This window comes from Enoplosus armatus, chromosome 17, assembly GCF_043641665.1.
Source record: "Enoplosus armatus isolate fEnoArm2 chromosome 17, fEnoArm2.hap1, whole genome shotgun sequence".
NCBI lineage: Eukaryota > Metazoa > Chordata > Actinopteri > Centrarchiformes > Enoplosidae > Enoplosus > Enoplosus armatus.
This window is the reverse complement of record NC_092196.1, coordinates 20729747-20744876: the sequence shown is the minus strand read 5'-3', so window position 1 is coordinate 20744876 and position 15130 is coordinate 20729747. Positions and strand designations below refer to the sequence as shown.

Below are 15130 nucleotides of genomic sequence, written 5' to 3'. Positions count from 1 at the left end.
AGAACACTTTTCACATGTGCAGTCAGTCAGTCATGGGAGATGTGAGACACACACACACACACACACACACACACATTATGTATGCATATACAAACAAAGCCTCCTTTACTAACCTAAGGAAATGATTGCCTCTCCATACATTATGCGTATTCAGCCATGCACACACACACGCAGTATGCTCCAGCAGTTAAATGAATCTTGCTCTGCTCCATCACTGCTCGCCTTCTAATACACTTTCCACCAGATTAGTCTGATTTCATGCATATTGCAAAGAAGTGCCAGAAATCTAATTGAATGAACATCTAAAAATAGAGACAATTTCTTCCCCTTCCACTCTTTGCCCTCTCTTTGTCCCTCCCTCTTCTTCCAGATGCCTCATTCCAGACGTCTCTGGATCTTTGTCCTCCAGGAGACTCGGCCTCACCTTGTCTCTCTCTTTGTCTCTTTGTCTCCCTCTGTGTGACGTGTGTCCTGGCGTTTAGCCTCTTGTGTGAATGTGGTGAAGAAGTCATGTGGCTCAAGTTCTACCTGTTTTGGCAGAACCTGGAAGTTGCTCGATGTTTCCCCTAATCCATATTCTTCATATATGTTTACAGTTAAAAACCCTTAAAGGGCTTTTTTTTTTTTTAAACTAGCTTGATTTGACTGCTTCTGCTTCTTTTTAACCCATTTCTTAAAGTTTTAAAGGTTCTTGAACGTCACCTTTTTTTCTTGAAACCAGTGGTGGCAAAATAAAAACAGTTGGTGTTTTGAATTTAAAGTCCAACATTAAACTGTGCATGTTTGAGCCCATTTACTACAAAGCTTACATTACATTACATTTTCACACAGTCTTCCCAGACAGTTTCCATGAATTGCGGTCAGATCAACTTGCTGCAGTTACATACAGTAATCCATCAACTATACGTGATAGTCAGTGACACATTTTATATATTATGAGTTGATTCTTAAACCTTTATATGAAGCCAGATTGTCACATTTGTAATAAGATTAAAATCCTGTTGAAGAAATGAAACAAGGGGTCGTCCTACATTAAGAGGAGCCGACCAGGTATTGTATCCGTCGTCTTTAATTATTCATTAATTTGTTTATTTTGCTCCTTCTCTCCTACATTGCGGTGTTCTCAGTCACTTACATCCTTTCTTCCACACTCTGTATCTGTAGAAATCAGTGTGTGTATTGAAGGCACATCATTAGTCATGTAATCAGATCAGATTTGGTTCGTTCCTGTCAGAAAAAGATCTATTTACATACAGAATATATGTATTAGCCTTATTAGGACATGCATGTGTTTTAGTCAGTCAATTGATAGAAAAGTGATCTGCAACTATATTGATATTTGATGAATATTTCAAGTAAACATTTAATAGTTACAGCTTCTTAAGTGTGATGTTACTGCTGTCATACATTACAGTAAATTTAGTATCTTTGGGCTTTGGACTGTTTCACAAATAAAGCAAGACATTTGATGATAACTGATTTACATATATCCTGCATAATCATATAAGTAAGTTGGCTTTTGTCCCATTTTTTATGTTTAACAGTACAAACAACATGTGTCCAGACTTATGTGAAGTTCTGTATATGCAGATATATGCGATCAATCAGTCTATCACCTCTATGTCAATGACATGTGAACATATTAATTAGTAATGCATGTATGTAAAGTCACATAAACAGGGTACATTCATACCTGTGGATGATTAACAATATGCAGTTCACACCTTCATTCATCCAGGACCTGCTTGTTGTGAGGCGGCAGTGTTAACCATGGAGCCACTGCGCCACCTGGACACAACAACATGTATTACACGCCTCAGTGTGCACGATCATAGGATGTATGTAGACTATATTTATTTACCTGACTCTGAATGTTGTTTTCCATCATTCATAACAGTTTATGAGAGTTAGTAAACAGGAAAAGCAAATTAGTAGACTGACTTAATAGTGAGAGATCAGGGAGGATTCATGACATCTGTAACCGATCAAGAGCATTACAACTCCAACTCAACTCAAAATGCAAGAGTGTTTGCAAATGTATCACCTGATAATCTCTCAGAATTTAAGCCCACCATCTCCTCATTGTGCCATAAATGCCAAACAAATACTGGCAACCTTACAGTCTTTGGTTCTGTCCCAAATTACAAAGAATACTGGGAATCTGTCCTGTATGAAATGCAGAACATTTTGGGTACCGGGCTTGAACTGGATCCAGTATCTCTTTTCCTTGGTCCTCCTAGTATACACATTACAAATGTACATCCTATAAGGATCCCACGATCTCTGGTTGATATAGATTAACAGTGGAGCAAAGTCCGCTAGAACCACAATGTGGAAACCCTTTCTCGAATATGTAAATGTAAATGTATGAGATACTGAAGCCCAACTATGGTGCTTGTTGTTGTTTGACAGATGTGCCTGTGGAGAATGATGTGTTTTGTTTTGTTTTGTCTTTTGCTTTATTGTCTATGTTGAGCTGAACAGTGTTACATTTTAAATAAAAGAGGACTACTCATCACCCTCTGCTTTCAACATAACCAGACAGCAGCTCAGATTTAACACGTTCCATTTATTTAAGTTACAATGACACAGTAACAAAATGCAGCGTCATTTACTTTTTATTCAAATATATAAAAATACATTTAAACGTGCAAAATAGATTTGTAACAGCTCGTGGAGCTCACATATAGTTATGTGCACCACACCCCCCGAAGAAGTCTTGGACTGGGCGTGGTTTGATGGTACAAATGATCTGGATTCGATCAGGATCCCAGACACAATCCTCCTCCAAACCACTCTTCACCATTCCACAGTTGGGGGGCACCCAGGCGGTGTCATACACCTCGCCGTGTCTGGAGTCATGCCAGGTCTTCTGACGTGGGTGGCCCTGATAATTGATGGCGATCACTTTCCCCACGTTGACCTTAACCTTGATGACGACCCTGTCAGACTCAGGGTGACCAATGGGATAGCGGCTAGCTTTCTGCAGGTCCCTGCTGAGGTAGACGCCGGGGCCAAGCATCCCGCCTGCAGATTGCTGAAAACCTGAGGCCAGGATGCCTCGAGCAGCCTTACTGGTGGTGCCATGGTACATGACGTACTTTCTACCACTAACTGGCTCAGAGAGGCCCAGTTGACATACCCCAGAGGGCAGCTCAAAGTCATCTTCAGCCCACTGGTACTGCATGTTGGTGTCAGTATCACTGTAGGAAAGAGGATTATTAGTGTAAAGACTTCAGAAGGATTCCATTCGCAGAAAAACTAAACATCATCGCAAGTAAAACAATGCAGGAATGAAACCAGAAAATTAAGAAATGATTCAAGAACACACTACAATATTTAAGGTCCATTTTAAGTTCTGCGTTTGGCCTAGCTTAGCAGAAAGACTGGAGGAGCAGAGGGAGACTGTTAGCTTAGCTCTGTCAAAAGTGAAACAAAACCTCATAGTGTGGACGGGAAAAGTTCTAAAAGTTCAGCTGTCCAACCAGATCTGATGGGTTGGCACAAACGATGAGGAGGCTGCATTTTTTCATACAGGGATGAAGTCTGTCTGAAAACCTGAACATTTGCTAATTAGCACCAAACACAGTTATTTTCCTCCAGCACCACCAGTTTGACTTTAGTGATCCACTGAAATTTGTCCTGGTGCCACCAGCAGCCCAAAATGTTCACTCATCTGGTGAAATGTCTCAACAACTATTGGACTAGTCGAGTACATTTTATATATATAGCTCAATATCACAAATTTAACAAAACAAAGTGTGTGTTCACGTACCTCTCTCCAGGTTCCTCCAAGTGTGCAGGCTGTGAGTTCACGCTGCTATTTATAAGGCTTTGTAAGGGTTTGGGAGGACCTTTGCATAAAGGCGTATTCATTTTTCACTTTCGATTCGCTTCTTCACTTCACTTTGTTCTATGACTTTCGTTAACAGTCAGACATTATGTATTTATTTGGGTGTGGTCAACACAGCAGTTGGGTTTCCTTCCTGCCAGCCAGCAGCACAGTGATCAGTGATTTTAGGGCCTTATATGCAGATGTGAGCATTAGACTTATGGGACTTTCCTTCCCTATTAAGGCACAGATCTATGTTTTTACATATGTATGTTTTAGGTACCGGCAAGGAAAATCATAATTTTGTACCTCATGTACAGATTAGCTGCATAACAGTGAAGACAATTAATCAAAGACATCACTGTCCAGAGGAAACAGGTTTGGCAACTGAGAACTCCAGTCAGAACCTCATTCCTACCATATTTGCTTAGGTTTTCATTTTGCTCATGCACCTGTTTTCATTTCCATGACATAAAGCAGCTTGTAACTGCAGTATATTATATAACCTGGTATTTCCCTTGAAGAGGTTTTGAAATTTAGAAATCCCTCCCTGTGTCCCAACTATTCAGAAAACTTCAACCTTAACACTGAACAGGATCTTAAAGCAGCAACCACTGAACATATCACAGCAGCAATAAACATCAGACAACTGAGTTGAACCTATTCACCATGTCCTTCCATGTTGAGCATCATAATATATACATAGCAGCTTCATTAGAATTCATCAATCAAAGCCAAATGATTATCTACTGTCAGCATATCTCAAGGAGAGGAGTCTTCTTACCTGAGGGGGGCTACATAGATGATCTCAGAGAGGAGCAACACAGCACTTTGGTTGGATGTACAAAGTAAAGCCAAGTTTTATTGGAGTTTTATCAAAAAGAGTAAATGAATACAAAAATGCTCAAAAAGAAGAAAATATAACAATCAAGTAACAAAGTCTCACAAACAACCAAGACAAGAGCCCGAGCAGTCAGTCCGTCAGAGGTGCAGGTCTCCCCCAGTTCATTGTTCTGCTATTCCTTTTATAACCTTTACCCCCTGTTCTTGGGGGTCGGGGGTCTTTTTCTAAGAAAAACATCACAATGAGAACATAAACCACATTTTCCATGAGCTTCAACTTCCTTGCTTAGCGAGGGGCCACTATAGGCCTGAACGTTTGTGGTTTCTCGCTGCATAGGGTGTCAGGCAGGTACAAGAACCAGCGGCTTGTAGCTGCACCTTTCAGGCGTCAATATAGCAGATTTTTACAGACAGGACGTCCGGTCCCATATTCAGAGAACAGGTCATCTAAAGTACATCATGACCTCAACTGCTGAACTTAGTTTGAACTGTTAAACTGAATTTGAACTGTTACTTAGAAGAGAGAGGGGGAAAGAGGGTATGACTCGGACACAACACAGGTGGATTACTCAGCACCTGAATGTGGCCATTGTGACTCTATGGGTCATGCAAACTTTGTACTCGCCACCGACGCTGTAGAGATGTGAAACAAGGACACCAATGAGGATATAATTTTATATGAAACATTTACTCTTGTGTCTGAGCCCGTCTGAGTAGTTGTCTTTGTCTTTCTGTTGTTGTTTGGCATTTCTTTGCGGATGTTTTGTGTTTATTTGTAGTTGTTTTCATCTCTCTGTAGGCATCTTGCGTCTCGCGTGGTCATTTTGAATGTCTTTTGTCCCTGACACCTTGGACCAAGCATCAAGCAGGATCAAGCAGAATACAGTATTGGAAGAAATACAATGTCTAATTGTTAGTTTGATAGACATTTGATAGAATAGTTCTGACAAGACATCACATTCTTGCTAATACTGGAATTTTCCTTTAAGTTGTTCCAGATGATGAAGATGAGGAAGGACCAGGAGCAGATCTAGAAAGAGAGAAAACATAATCTGTGTCACTCCTGTGTCGCAGAGCCGTCCTGCTGGACAACAAGCCACCTGTCAACATGTTCCAGCAGTTCATTATTTCACTGTAAACGCTGTCATTATCTTTGAATAAACAGAAAAATGTCATTTTACCTGCTCAATGAGTCCGAGAAGGTGCAGCTGAAACCAGCAGCAGCTGCAGATCTAAAGAATAACTCATGAAGCAGACGGGGATAATGAGTCAGAGCTATATGTACACATATATATACATAGTTATTGTATGTTTTTTTTAACTTTATTTTTCATTTAAATACTCTAAATGTGTATATTTTTATTTTCCATTTCTTATTTTTATATTTTGTACATACTTTTAGCTCTAAATTATGCTACTTTCTACTCTTGAATGAGAGCACCGGTACTGTACAATTTCCCCCCCGGGGATCAATAAAGTATTTCTGATTCTGATTCTGAGCCGCATTCCACCACTGGACATAAATAGTTTGGAATGTTTCTTTGGTAGAAAGTAGCTCCAATGAAAACTGTTCATAGTGAGTCCTGTGAATCCAAACTCGAGTGGCTTTTGAATTTTTCAAATGTGTCAGCAAACATTTCAGAGGCGAATATCTCAAAATTAAAATATACTCATCACACTCTGCTTTCAACATAATCAGACAGCAGCTCCGATTTAACACGATCCATTTATTTTGCAGGTCACAATGACACAGTAACAAAATGCAGCGTCATTTACTTTTATAAAAAGATAAAAATACATTTGAACATGCAAAATAAATTGGTAACAGCTCATTCAGCTCACTTGAAGATCTGTAAAAACGTTCTAACGATGGATTGGATCGGACTTGGTTCGATGGTTCCAATGACCTGGATTCGATCAGGATCCCAGACACAATCCTCCTCCAAACCGCTCCTCACCATTCCACAGTTGGGGGGCACCCAGGCGGTGTCATACACCTCGCCGTATCTGGAGTCATGCCAGGTCTTCTGACGTGGGTGGCCCTGACGATTGATGGCGATCACTTTCCCCACGCTCACCACGACCCTAATGACGACCTTGTCAAACTCGGGGTGACCAATGGGATAGCGGCTAGCTTTCTGCAGGTCCCTGCTGACGTAGACGCCGCGGCCGAGCATCCCGTCTGCAGACTGATGAAAACCTGAGGCCAGGATGTCTCGAGCAGCCTTACTGGTGGTGCCATGGTACATGACGTAACTTTTACCACTAACTGGTGCACTGAGACCCAGTCGACATACCCCACTGGCCAGATCAAAGACATCTTCAATCCACTGGAACTGCATGTTGGTGTCAGTATCACTGTGGGAAAGAGGATTATTAGTGTAAAGACTTCACAAGGATTCCATTCGCAGAAAAACTAAACATCATCGCAAGTAAAACAATGCAGGAATGAAACCAGAAAAATGATTCAACAACACGCTACAATATCTAAGGTCAATTTTGTGTTTAGCCTAGCTTAGCACAAAGATGGGAAGAAGCAGAGTGAAACTGTTAGCTTAGCTCTGTCAAAAGTGAAACAGGACTGAGAGTCTACTGCCACGCTAGTGGCTCTGCGTGACTTTACTTAATGGCCATTCCGACTGAAAACAGGCTGTGTTGGTGGGGGCGTGTTGCTTCAGGTACTGGTGAGACATGAAATATGGGAATCCAACAGTTTGAAGGCTCATCAAATGCAAAAATACTGCACAGAGGTTTAAAAGTTTTGTTGCGATGATCGCTAGGAAGTCAAAATACAGAGTTCATGTTCAGGAATGTGTGCTTGCATGTATCTGATTGGCCAACGCAACGCCTTGTCGGATGATTACTTTCCTGCAAAAGTTGAGCCAGGTTTGACATTTTTGCAGGACGCTGTGTTTCCGTACGCTTCCTTAGGCACAGCAGTGTTTTGAGTTGAATGCTAACATCAGCATATTAACATGCTCACACTGACAATGCTAATATGCTAATGTTTAACAGGTATAATGTTTGCTATGTTCATCACAGTTCAGCTCATAGTTCAAATCTTGATGTACCACCACCAGCTCCAAATGTTCACTTATCTGGTGAAATATCTCAACATCTGCAATATGGATTAGTAGAACATTTGGAAGAATGCATCCTAATGACTTTGGAGATCTCCTGACTTGTCTTCTAGCGCCACCATGAGGTTGACATTTATGGTTTTGAGTGAAATATCTCAACAAGAGATGGTATGGGGTATATGCCCCTAATGGTGAACATCATGGCCTATACCTGCTAAACATCAGTATATTAACATTTAAATTGTGAGCATGTTAGCATTGAGCTCAAAGCACCACTGTGCCTGAATACAGCCTCACAGAGCCGTTAGCCTGTAGACTCTTAGGCTTGTTTTAAAATGGAGACAAACATGCAGCTGTTTCTTGTACTGGGTCCAAAGGTTATGTTAGTCAGGTGAAGTGGAAACTTTAAACTGTATGTAGTATAGAGATTACTCTTTGCTCTGCTGTGCATATATTTATAGACTGTTCTGTTACATGGATTGCTTCACAGTTTTCCAACCCTGACCTTATTCAAATGTTGTTTCCCATTATTTATAATACTGTACAGCATAATGTAACTAAAACCTGAGAAAAAGCGGCAGCTTCTCATCAGGATTAAACACGGTTCAGTGTGATCGTTTCGGCCAAACACCAGGATACATCTGTTGTTATCAGTCAGGAAGCTCACAGCTGAGTCAGGCACATAAAAATACTCCACTGAAGGCTTAAGCGCACACTGTCCATAAGAAAAACTGACTTCATCTCCTTGTATACACAGTATTGATAATAGTTACTGTAAAAATGTAGACTTTTTAGAAAGAAAAGTGTTCACGTACCTCTCTAGCTTCCTCAAATGGTGCAGGCAGTGAGTTCCCTTTGCTTTTTATAAGGGTCGTCAGTCTTTGGGAGGAAATTTCACAAATGTGCATTCAACTTTCACTTTCTCTTGTGCACTGGTTTATGACTATCGTTCAAAGGTCAGACAGGATGTACTTATGTGGGTGTGGTACATATGTGCAAAATGGAGTGTAAATACACAGAGGTTTGGTGGTGCTTGAGTTTGAGTGAGAAAACAGTTCAGGAAATTTGAAAGACGCAGTCATTGAATGCATTTTGTGTAAAAGGAATGAAAAGTGATCCCCAGTTTAGTCCACATTGACTTCTGCTGAGCGAACTGTGTGAAGAGCTTTTAAAAAGTAACCTTGTATAAATGTGAAATGTGAAAAACCACTTTCACTGTAAACATCGTCATTGTCTTTGAATAAACACAAAAATATAATTTTACCTGCCCAACGAGTACAAGAAGGTGCAGCTGAACTCATCACACTCTGCTTTCAACATAACCAGACAGCAGCTCAGATTCAACATGGTCCATTTATTTTCCAAGTTACAATGACACAGTAACAAAATGCAGCATCATTTACTTTTTATTCAAATATATAAAAATACATTTAAACATGCAAAATAAATTGGTAACAGCTCGTGGCGCTCACATATAGCCCTGTGCACCACACCCACAGAAGCCTTGGACTGGGCGTGGTTCGATGGTTCCAATGACCTGGATTCGATGAGGATCCCAGACACAATCCTCCTCCAAACCGCTCCTCACCATTCCACAGTTGGGGGGCACCCAGGCGGTGTCATACACCTCGCCGTATCTGGAGTCATGCCAGGTCTTCTGACGTGGGTGGCCCTGATAATTGATGGCGATCACTTTCCCCACGTTGACCACAACCTTTATGGCGACCTTGTCAGACTCAGGGTGACCAATGGGATAGCGGCTAGCTTTCTGCAGGTCCCTGCTGAGGTAGACGCCGGGGCCGAGCATCCCGCCTGCAGACTGACGAAAACCTGAGGCCAGGATGTCTCGAGCATTCTGCCTGGTGGTGCCATGGTACATGACGTACGCATTACCACTAACTGGTGCACTGAGACCCAGTCGACATACCCCATAGGGCAGATCAAAGTCATCTTCAGCCCACTGGAACTGCATGTTGGTGTCAGTATCACTGTGGGAAAGAGGATTATTAGTGTAAAGACTTCACAAGGATTCCATTCGCAGAAAAACTAAACATCATCGCAAGTAAAACAATGCAGGAATGAAACCAGAAAAATGATTCAACAACACGCTACAATATCTAAGGTCAATTTTGTGTTTAGCCTAGCTTAGCACAAAGATGGGAAGAAGCAGAGTGAAACTGTTAGCTTAGCTGTGTCAAAAGTGAAACAGGACTGAGAGTCTACTGCCACGCTAGTGGCTCTGCGTGGCTTTACTTAATGGCCATTCCGACTGAAAACAGGCTGTGTTGGTGGGGGCGTGTTGCTTCAGGTACTGGTGAGACATGAAATATGGGAATCCAACAGTTTGATCATCAAATGCAAAAATATTGGTCAGAGGTTTATATTTTTTGATGTGATGATCGCTAGGTAAACTGTCAAAATACAATGTTCACATTACAAATAGGCTTTTCACACTGCACATTCTTAGCCCAGGGCTATTCTAACTTGCTTGCACGTATCTGATTGGCCAACGCAACACCTTGTTGGATGACGTCACATTACCTTCCAGCAAAACTAGGTTCAACACTTTATCCAGACGACGCTGTGTTTCCGTACGCTTCCTTAGGCACAGCAGTGTTTTGAGTTGAATGCTAACATCAGCATACTAACATGTTCACACTGACAACGCTAGTATGCTAATGTTTAACAGGTATAATGTTTACTATGTTCATCATAGTTCAGCGCCTTGTTTGCATGGTAACAGATGCTAATTATCACTAAACAAAAAGTGCTTTCCCTATAGCGCCACCACAACTTTGTTTCTTAGTGAAATGTCTCAAAAACAATTGAATGACTTGTCATGAAATGTGATACACACATTAAAGGTGCCGAGATGATGACTCTTAATGACTTTATTATGGCTTATACCTGCTAAACAACAGTATATTAACATTTAAATTGTGAGCATGTTAGCATTGAGCTCAAAGCACCACTGTGCCTGAATACAGCCTCACAGAGCCGTTAGCCTGTAGACTCTTAGGCTTGTTTTAAAATGGAGACAAACATGCAGCTGTTTCTTGTACTGGGTCCAAAGGTTATGTTAGTCAGGTGAAGTGGAAACTTTAAACTGTAACTGCTGGTGACCTGGTGAGTGTTTTTACTATAATACTTTCCCATGTCAGTATAAAAATGACTCTTTTTTTCTGCTGTGCATATATTTATAGACTGTTCTGTTACATGGATTGCTTCACAGTTTTCCAACCCTGACCTTATTCAAATGTTGTTTCCCATTATTTATAATACTGTACAGCATAATGTAACTAAAACCTGAGAACCTGAGCTCCTCATCAGGATTAAACACGGTTCAGAAGTGTGACCGTTTCAGCCAAACACCAGGATACATCTGCTTTTATCAGTCAGGAAGCTGACAGCTGAGTCAGGCACATAAAAACATGTTTAAGCGCACACTGTCCATCAGACAAACTAACTTCATCTCCTTGTATACACAGTATTGATAACATTTACTGTAAAAATTTAGACTTTTTAGGGAAGTGTTCACGTACCTCTCTAGCTTTCTCCAATAGTACAGGCAGCGAGTTCACTCTGCTCTTTATAAGGGCCTTCAGGAGGAAATACCATATATGTTCATTCAAGTTTTACTTTCATTTCCCTTTTTGCACTGGTTTGTGCCTTTCGTTCACAGTCAGACAGGACGTATTTATTTGGGTATGGTCAACACAGCAGTGGGTTTTTTCTGATACACAGTGATCAGTGACCTTATCAGCAGATGTGAGCATGGGAGTCATGGAACTTTCCAGGCCTCTCCTACTAAATCACAGATCGGTGGTAGGTGTTTACTGCTGGTGCCTGCAAGAAAGATGAAAAATGTTTTTACCCAGAGGCTCATGTACAGTGTCAGATGAGCTACATAACAAGGGAGGACAGTTGTTCAGCTACACCTTCTTGTACTCATTGGGCTTAGTGGGCTGGGTGGAAACGCACTATGGCGGCAAGCTTTTCAGCACATGTTGCAGAATCTTGCTTTTTAACTCAAATAAATTCAAACAGTATCTGAACAGTAACTTATGTCTCAGGGATAAATTGATCTCACAGGTTTTTACAATTGCTAAGTCACATTTCTGCAGTTCATCTCGACCTGTGTGCCCGAACACTGACAACAGTAACACTTAACTCTACTGTCACTCAGCAGATATAGATAGAGAGATCTCTATCTCTCTATCTAATCACTAACAACAGGCAGCATTACAAATAGTGTCATTATTGTCTTTTAAAAGTATCTTTTATTTATTTAGCATAAACAAAGATTCCATCGCAACAAAAATAAGGTCACTTCTTTATTGCATGTTTTGTGCTATAAATGTGTCACAGATGAATTACAAATGCTGCAATATGCTTCAATAGGCTTTCCCCTTTTTTTAATTACAAGTGCACAAAATGAAACTAAAGTGATTCCAGTAATGCAATACAAAACTATACATAGAAATACAACAGTGCTAGTCAACCCTGACTTCTGCATTTGGCCACAAGTTCACATCCGCGTCACACCTGCTGTCCTCTCTTGCAGCCTGGGAAATGATCTTTATGCAGCCCTGATCCATCCTGGCAATCTTCTGCAGATGATGAACTGTCCACCTCCATGAGGAAAACAGCCCAAAGACTGTAATATCTAACCAGACAGCAGCTCAGATTTAACATGACCTGTTTGTTTTCCAGGTTACAATGACACAGTAACGAAATGCAATGTGCTTTACTTTTTATCCAAATATAAAAATACATTTGAACGTACAAAATAAATTAACAGCTCTTAGAGCTCAAATGAAGCCACATGCACCGGAGGCTTGGACTGGGCATGGGTTGATGATTTTAATGACCTGGATTCGATCAGGATCCCAGACACAATCCTCCTTTAAACCGCTCTTCACCATTCCACACCTGGGGGGCACCCAGGCGGTGTCATGCACCTCGCCATATGTGGGATCATGCCAGTTCATCAGACGTGGGTGGCCCTGATAATTGATGGCGATCACTTTCCCCCACGTCGACCACGACCTTTATGACGACCTTGTCAGACTCAGGGTGACCAATGGGATAGCGGCTAGCTTTCTGCAGGTCTCTGCTGAGGTAGACGCCGCGGCCGAGCATCCCGCCTGCAGATTGCTGAAAACCTGAGGCCAGGATGTCTCGAGCAGCCTTACTGGTGGTGCCATGGTACATGACGTACTTTCTACCACAAACTGGCTCAGAGAGGCCCAGTCGACATACCCCAGAGGGCAGCTCAAAGTCATCTTCAGCCCACTGGTACTGCATGTTGGTGTCGGTATCACTGTAGGAAAGAGGATTATTAGCACACTACAATATTTAAGGTCCATTTTCAGTTCTGGATGTGTTTAGCCTAGCTTAGCACAAAGACTGGAGGAAGCAGGGGGAAACTGTTAGCTTAGCTTTACCAAAAGTGAAACATGAGGTCACATTGCGGTCTGGCAAATGTTGAGCCAGGTTCAACGTTTTTGCCGGACCACTCTGCGTTTTTGCACCCCCATTGTGTCGCCGGACTGGCCCCATTCAAACGAAAGAGGAGTACACGATGCTAATACGCTAATGTAAAACAGGTACAATGTTTACTATTTTCTCCATCTTAGTTTAGTGTGTTTGCATGGTAACATTTGCTTATTAGCACCCTCAGATTCACTTATCTGCTGAAATACCTCAACAGTTATTGGATGGATTGCCATCAACAGTTGACACACATGTTAATGTCCCCCTCCAGTTGAATTACAGTAACTTTGGTGATCCTCTGACGTCTCATGCCATCAAGTCAAAAATGTAATTTGTCCAATACTTTGGTTCGTGACTAAATGCCTGCAAAACTAATGACATTCCCATCAGCTTCAATTGTCCCTTATGTTTAGTGCTACCTAGTGCATATTAGCATGCTGACATGCTAAACTACGATGCTATATGGTGGGTCCCCAATGGTAAACATTAGGGCTTATACCTGCTAATCATCAGTATATTAATATTGTCACTGTGAGCATGTTAGCACACTGATGTTAGCATTTCCATCATAGCACTGCTGTGTGTGAGTCCAGCCTTTTAATGGGTCCAAAGGTGTTTTTATTATGATACTATCTCATGTCAGTATAAAGATTACTCTTTATTCAGCTGTGCATGAATTTATAAAATGTTCTGTTAAATCACAGTTTTCCAACCCTAACCTTTAAACCTTACAAATTCTGTTTCCCATAATCTATGAAAGTGTGTGGTAAAACTTTACTAACAGTTTAGGCTCTGATGAAATCACAGTTTTGTGTGTGTGTGTGTGTGTGTGTGTGTGTGTGTGTTCACATACCTCTCTTCAGCTTCCTTCAAGAGTCCAGGCTGTGTGTTCTCTTTGCTTCAGGCTTTGGAAGAAAATACTCTTTTACCTTTGGTTTCACTTCTTGTACTTCTGTTTACGGTCAGACAGGATGTAGTTATTTGGGTGTGGCCAACACAGCAGTGGTGTTGGGTTTCTTCCAGCCGGCAGCACAGTGATCAGTGACTCTAGGGCCTTGTAGGCAGATGTGAGCAATGTACTTATGGGACTTTCCAGGACTTTTTGTTTTGAATCTCTTTGCAGTAACTTTGCATCTTTTGTTATGGTGTTATTTGGTTGACTTTCCAACAAGGAATGTTAAGGCATAAACACTTCAAACAGAGGCGCTGGCTGCAGGGCCCCCTGACCCCTCAGGAACCCCCGCGCCTGTGCATCAGGGTCAACTTGCTGGCTGTCATCAAGCAGTATACAATATGGGAAGAAATGCAATGTTTGTTAACACGTGTGATAGAATTTTCTGACAAGTTGAAAAATGCTGGGATTTTCCTTTAAGGTGGTGCAGGTGATGAGTAGGAGGAAGGACCAGGAGCACATCGGTGTCACTCCTGTGTTTCAGAGCCGACCTGCTCAACAACATGCCACCTGTCAACATGTTCAAGCAGCTAATTATTTCACTGTAAATGTTGCCATTGTCTTTGAAAGAACAGAAAAATGTCATTTTACCTGCCTGAGTACAAACAGGGTTCATTCATACCTGTGGATGATGAACAATATCCAGTTCACATCTTCATACATCCAGGACCTGCTTGCTGACTACACATCGCTGTATATATGATCACATACACAACAATCACTATATACAGTACAGAGTGTTACCCTCACATATAAACATAAAACATGAAAGAGGAAAATGAAAGCGCTTTAAAGGCGGAAACAAGAGTGAGAAGGTTGACGCTGCCCCCTCACCTGAATCATCGGCAGCTTGTCTCATTGAATGTTGAATGTTAGTCTTTGAATGTTGAAGATTGTTTTTGATCTCATAATTCTGTAATTTGTTCT

General features: G+C 41.4%; 1 protein-coding gene across 1 annotated transcript; it reads right to left on the bottom strand.

The window, feature by feature from the left end:
* Positions 1 to 2549: 2549 nt before the first annotated feature.
* gig2e (grass carp reovirus (GCRV)-induced gene 2e) lies at positions 2550 to 14228 on the bottom strand. Its single transcript, XM_070923025.1, is given in 7 exon segments — positions 2550 to 3203; positions 6518 to 7033; positions 9225 to 9743; positions 10009 to 10066; positions 12578 to 12788; positions 12790 to 13078; positions 14105 to 14228. Coding segments are annotated over 6 exon segments (2100 nt in total). The 5' UTR covers positions 13063 to 13078; positions 14105 to 14228; the 3' UTR covers positions 2550 to 2680.
* Positions 14229 to 15130: the final 902 nt, after the last annotated feature.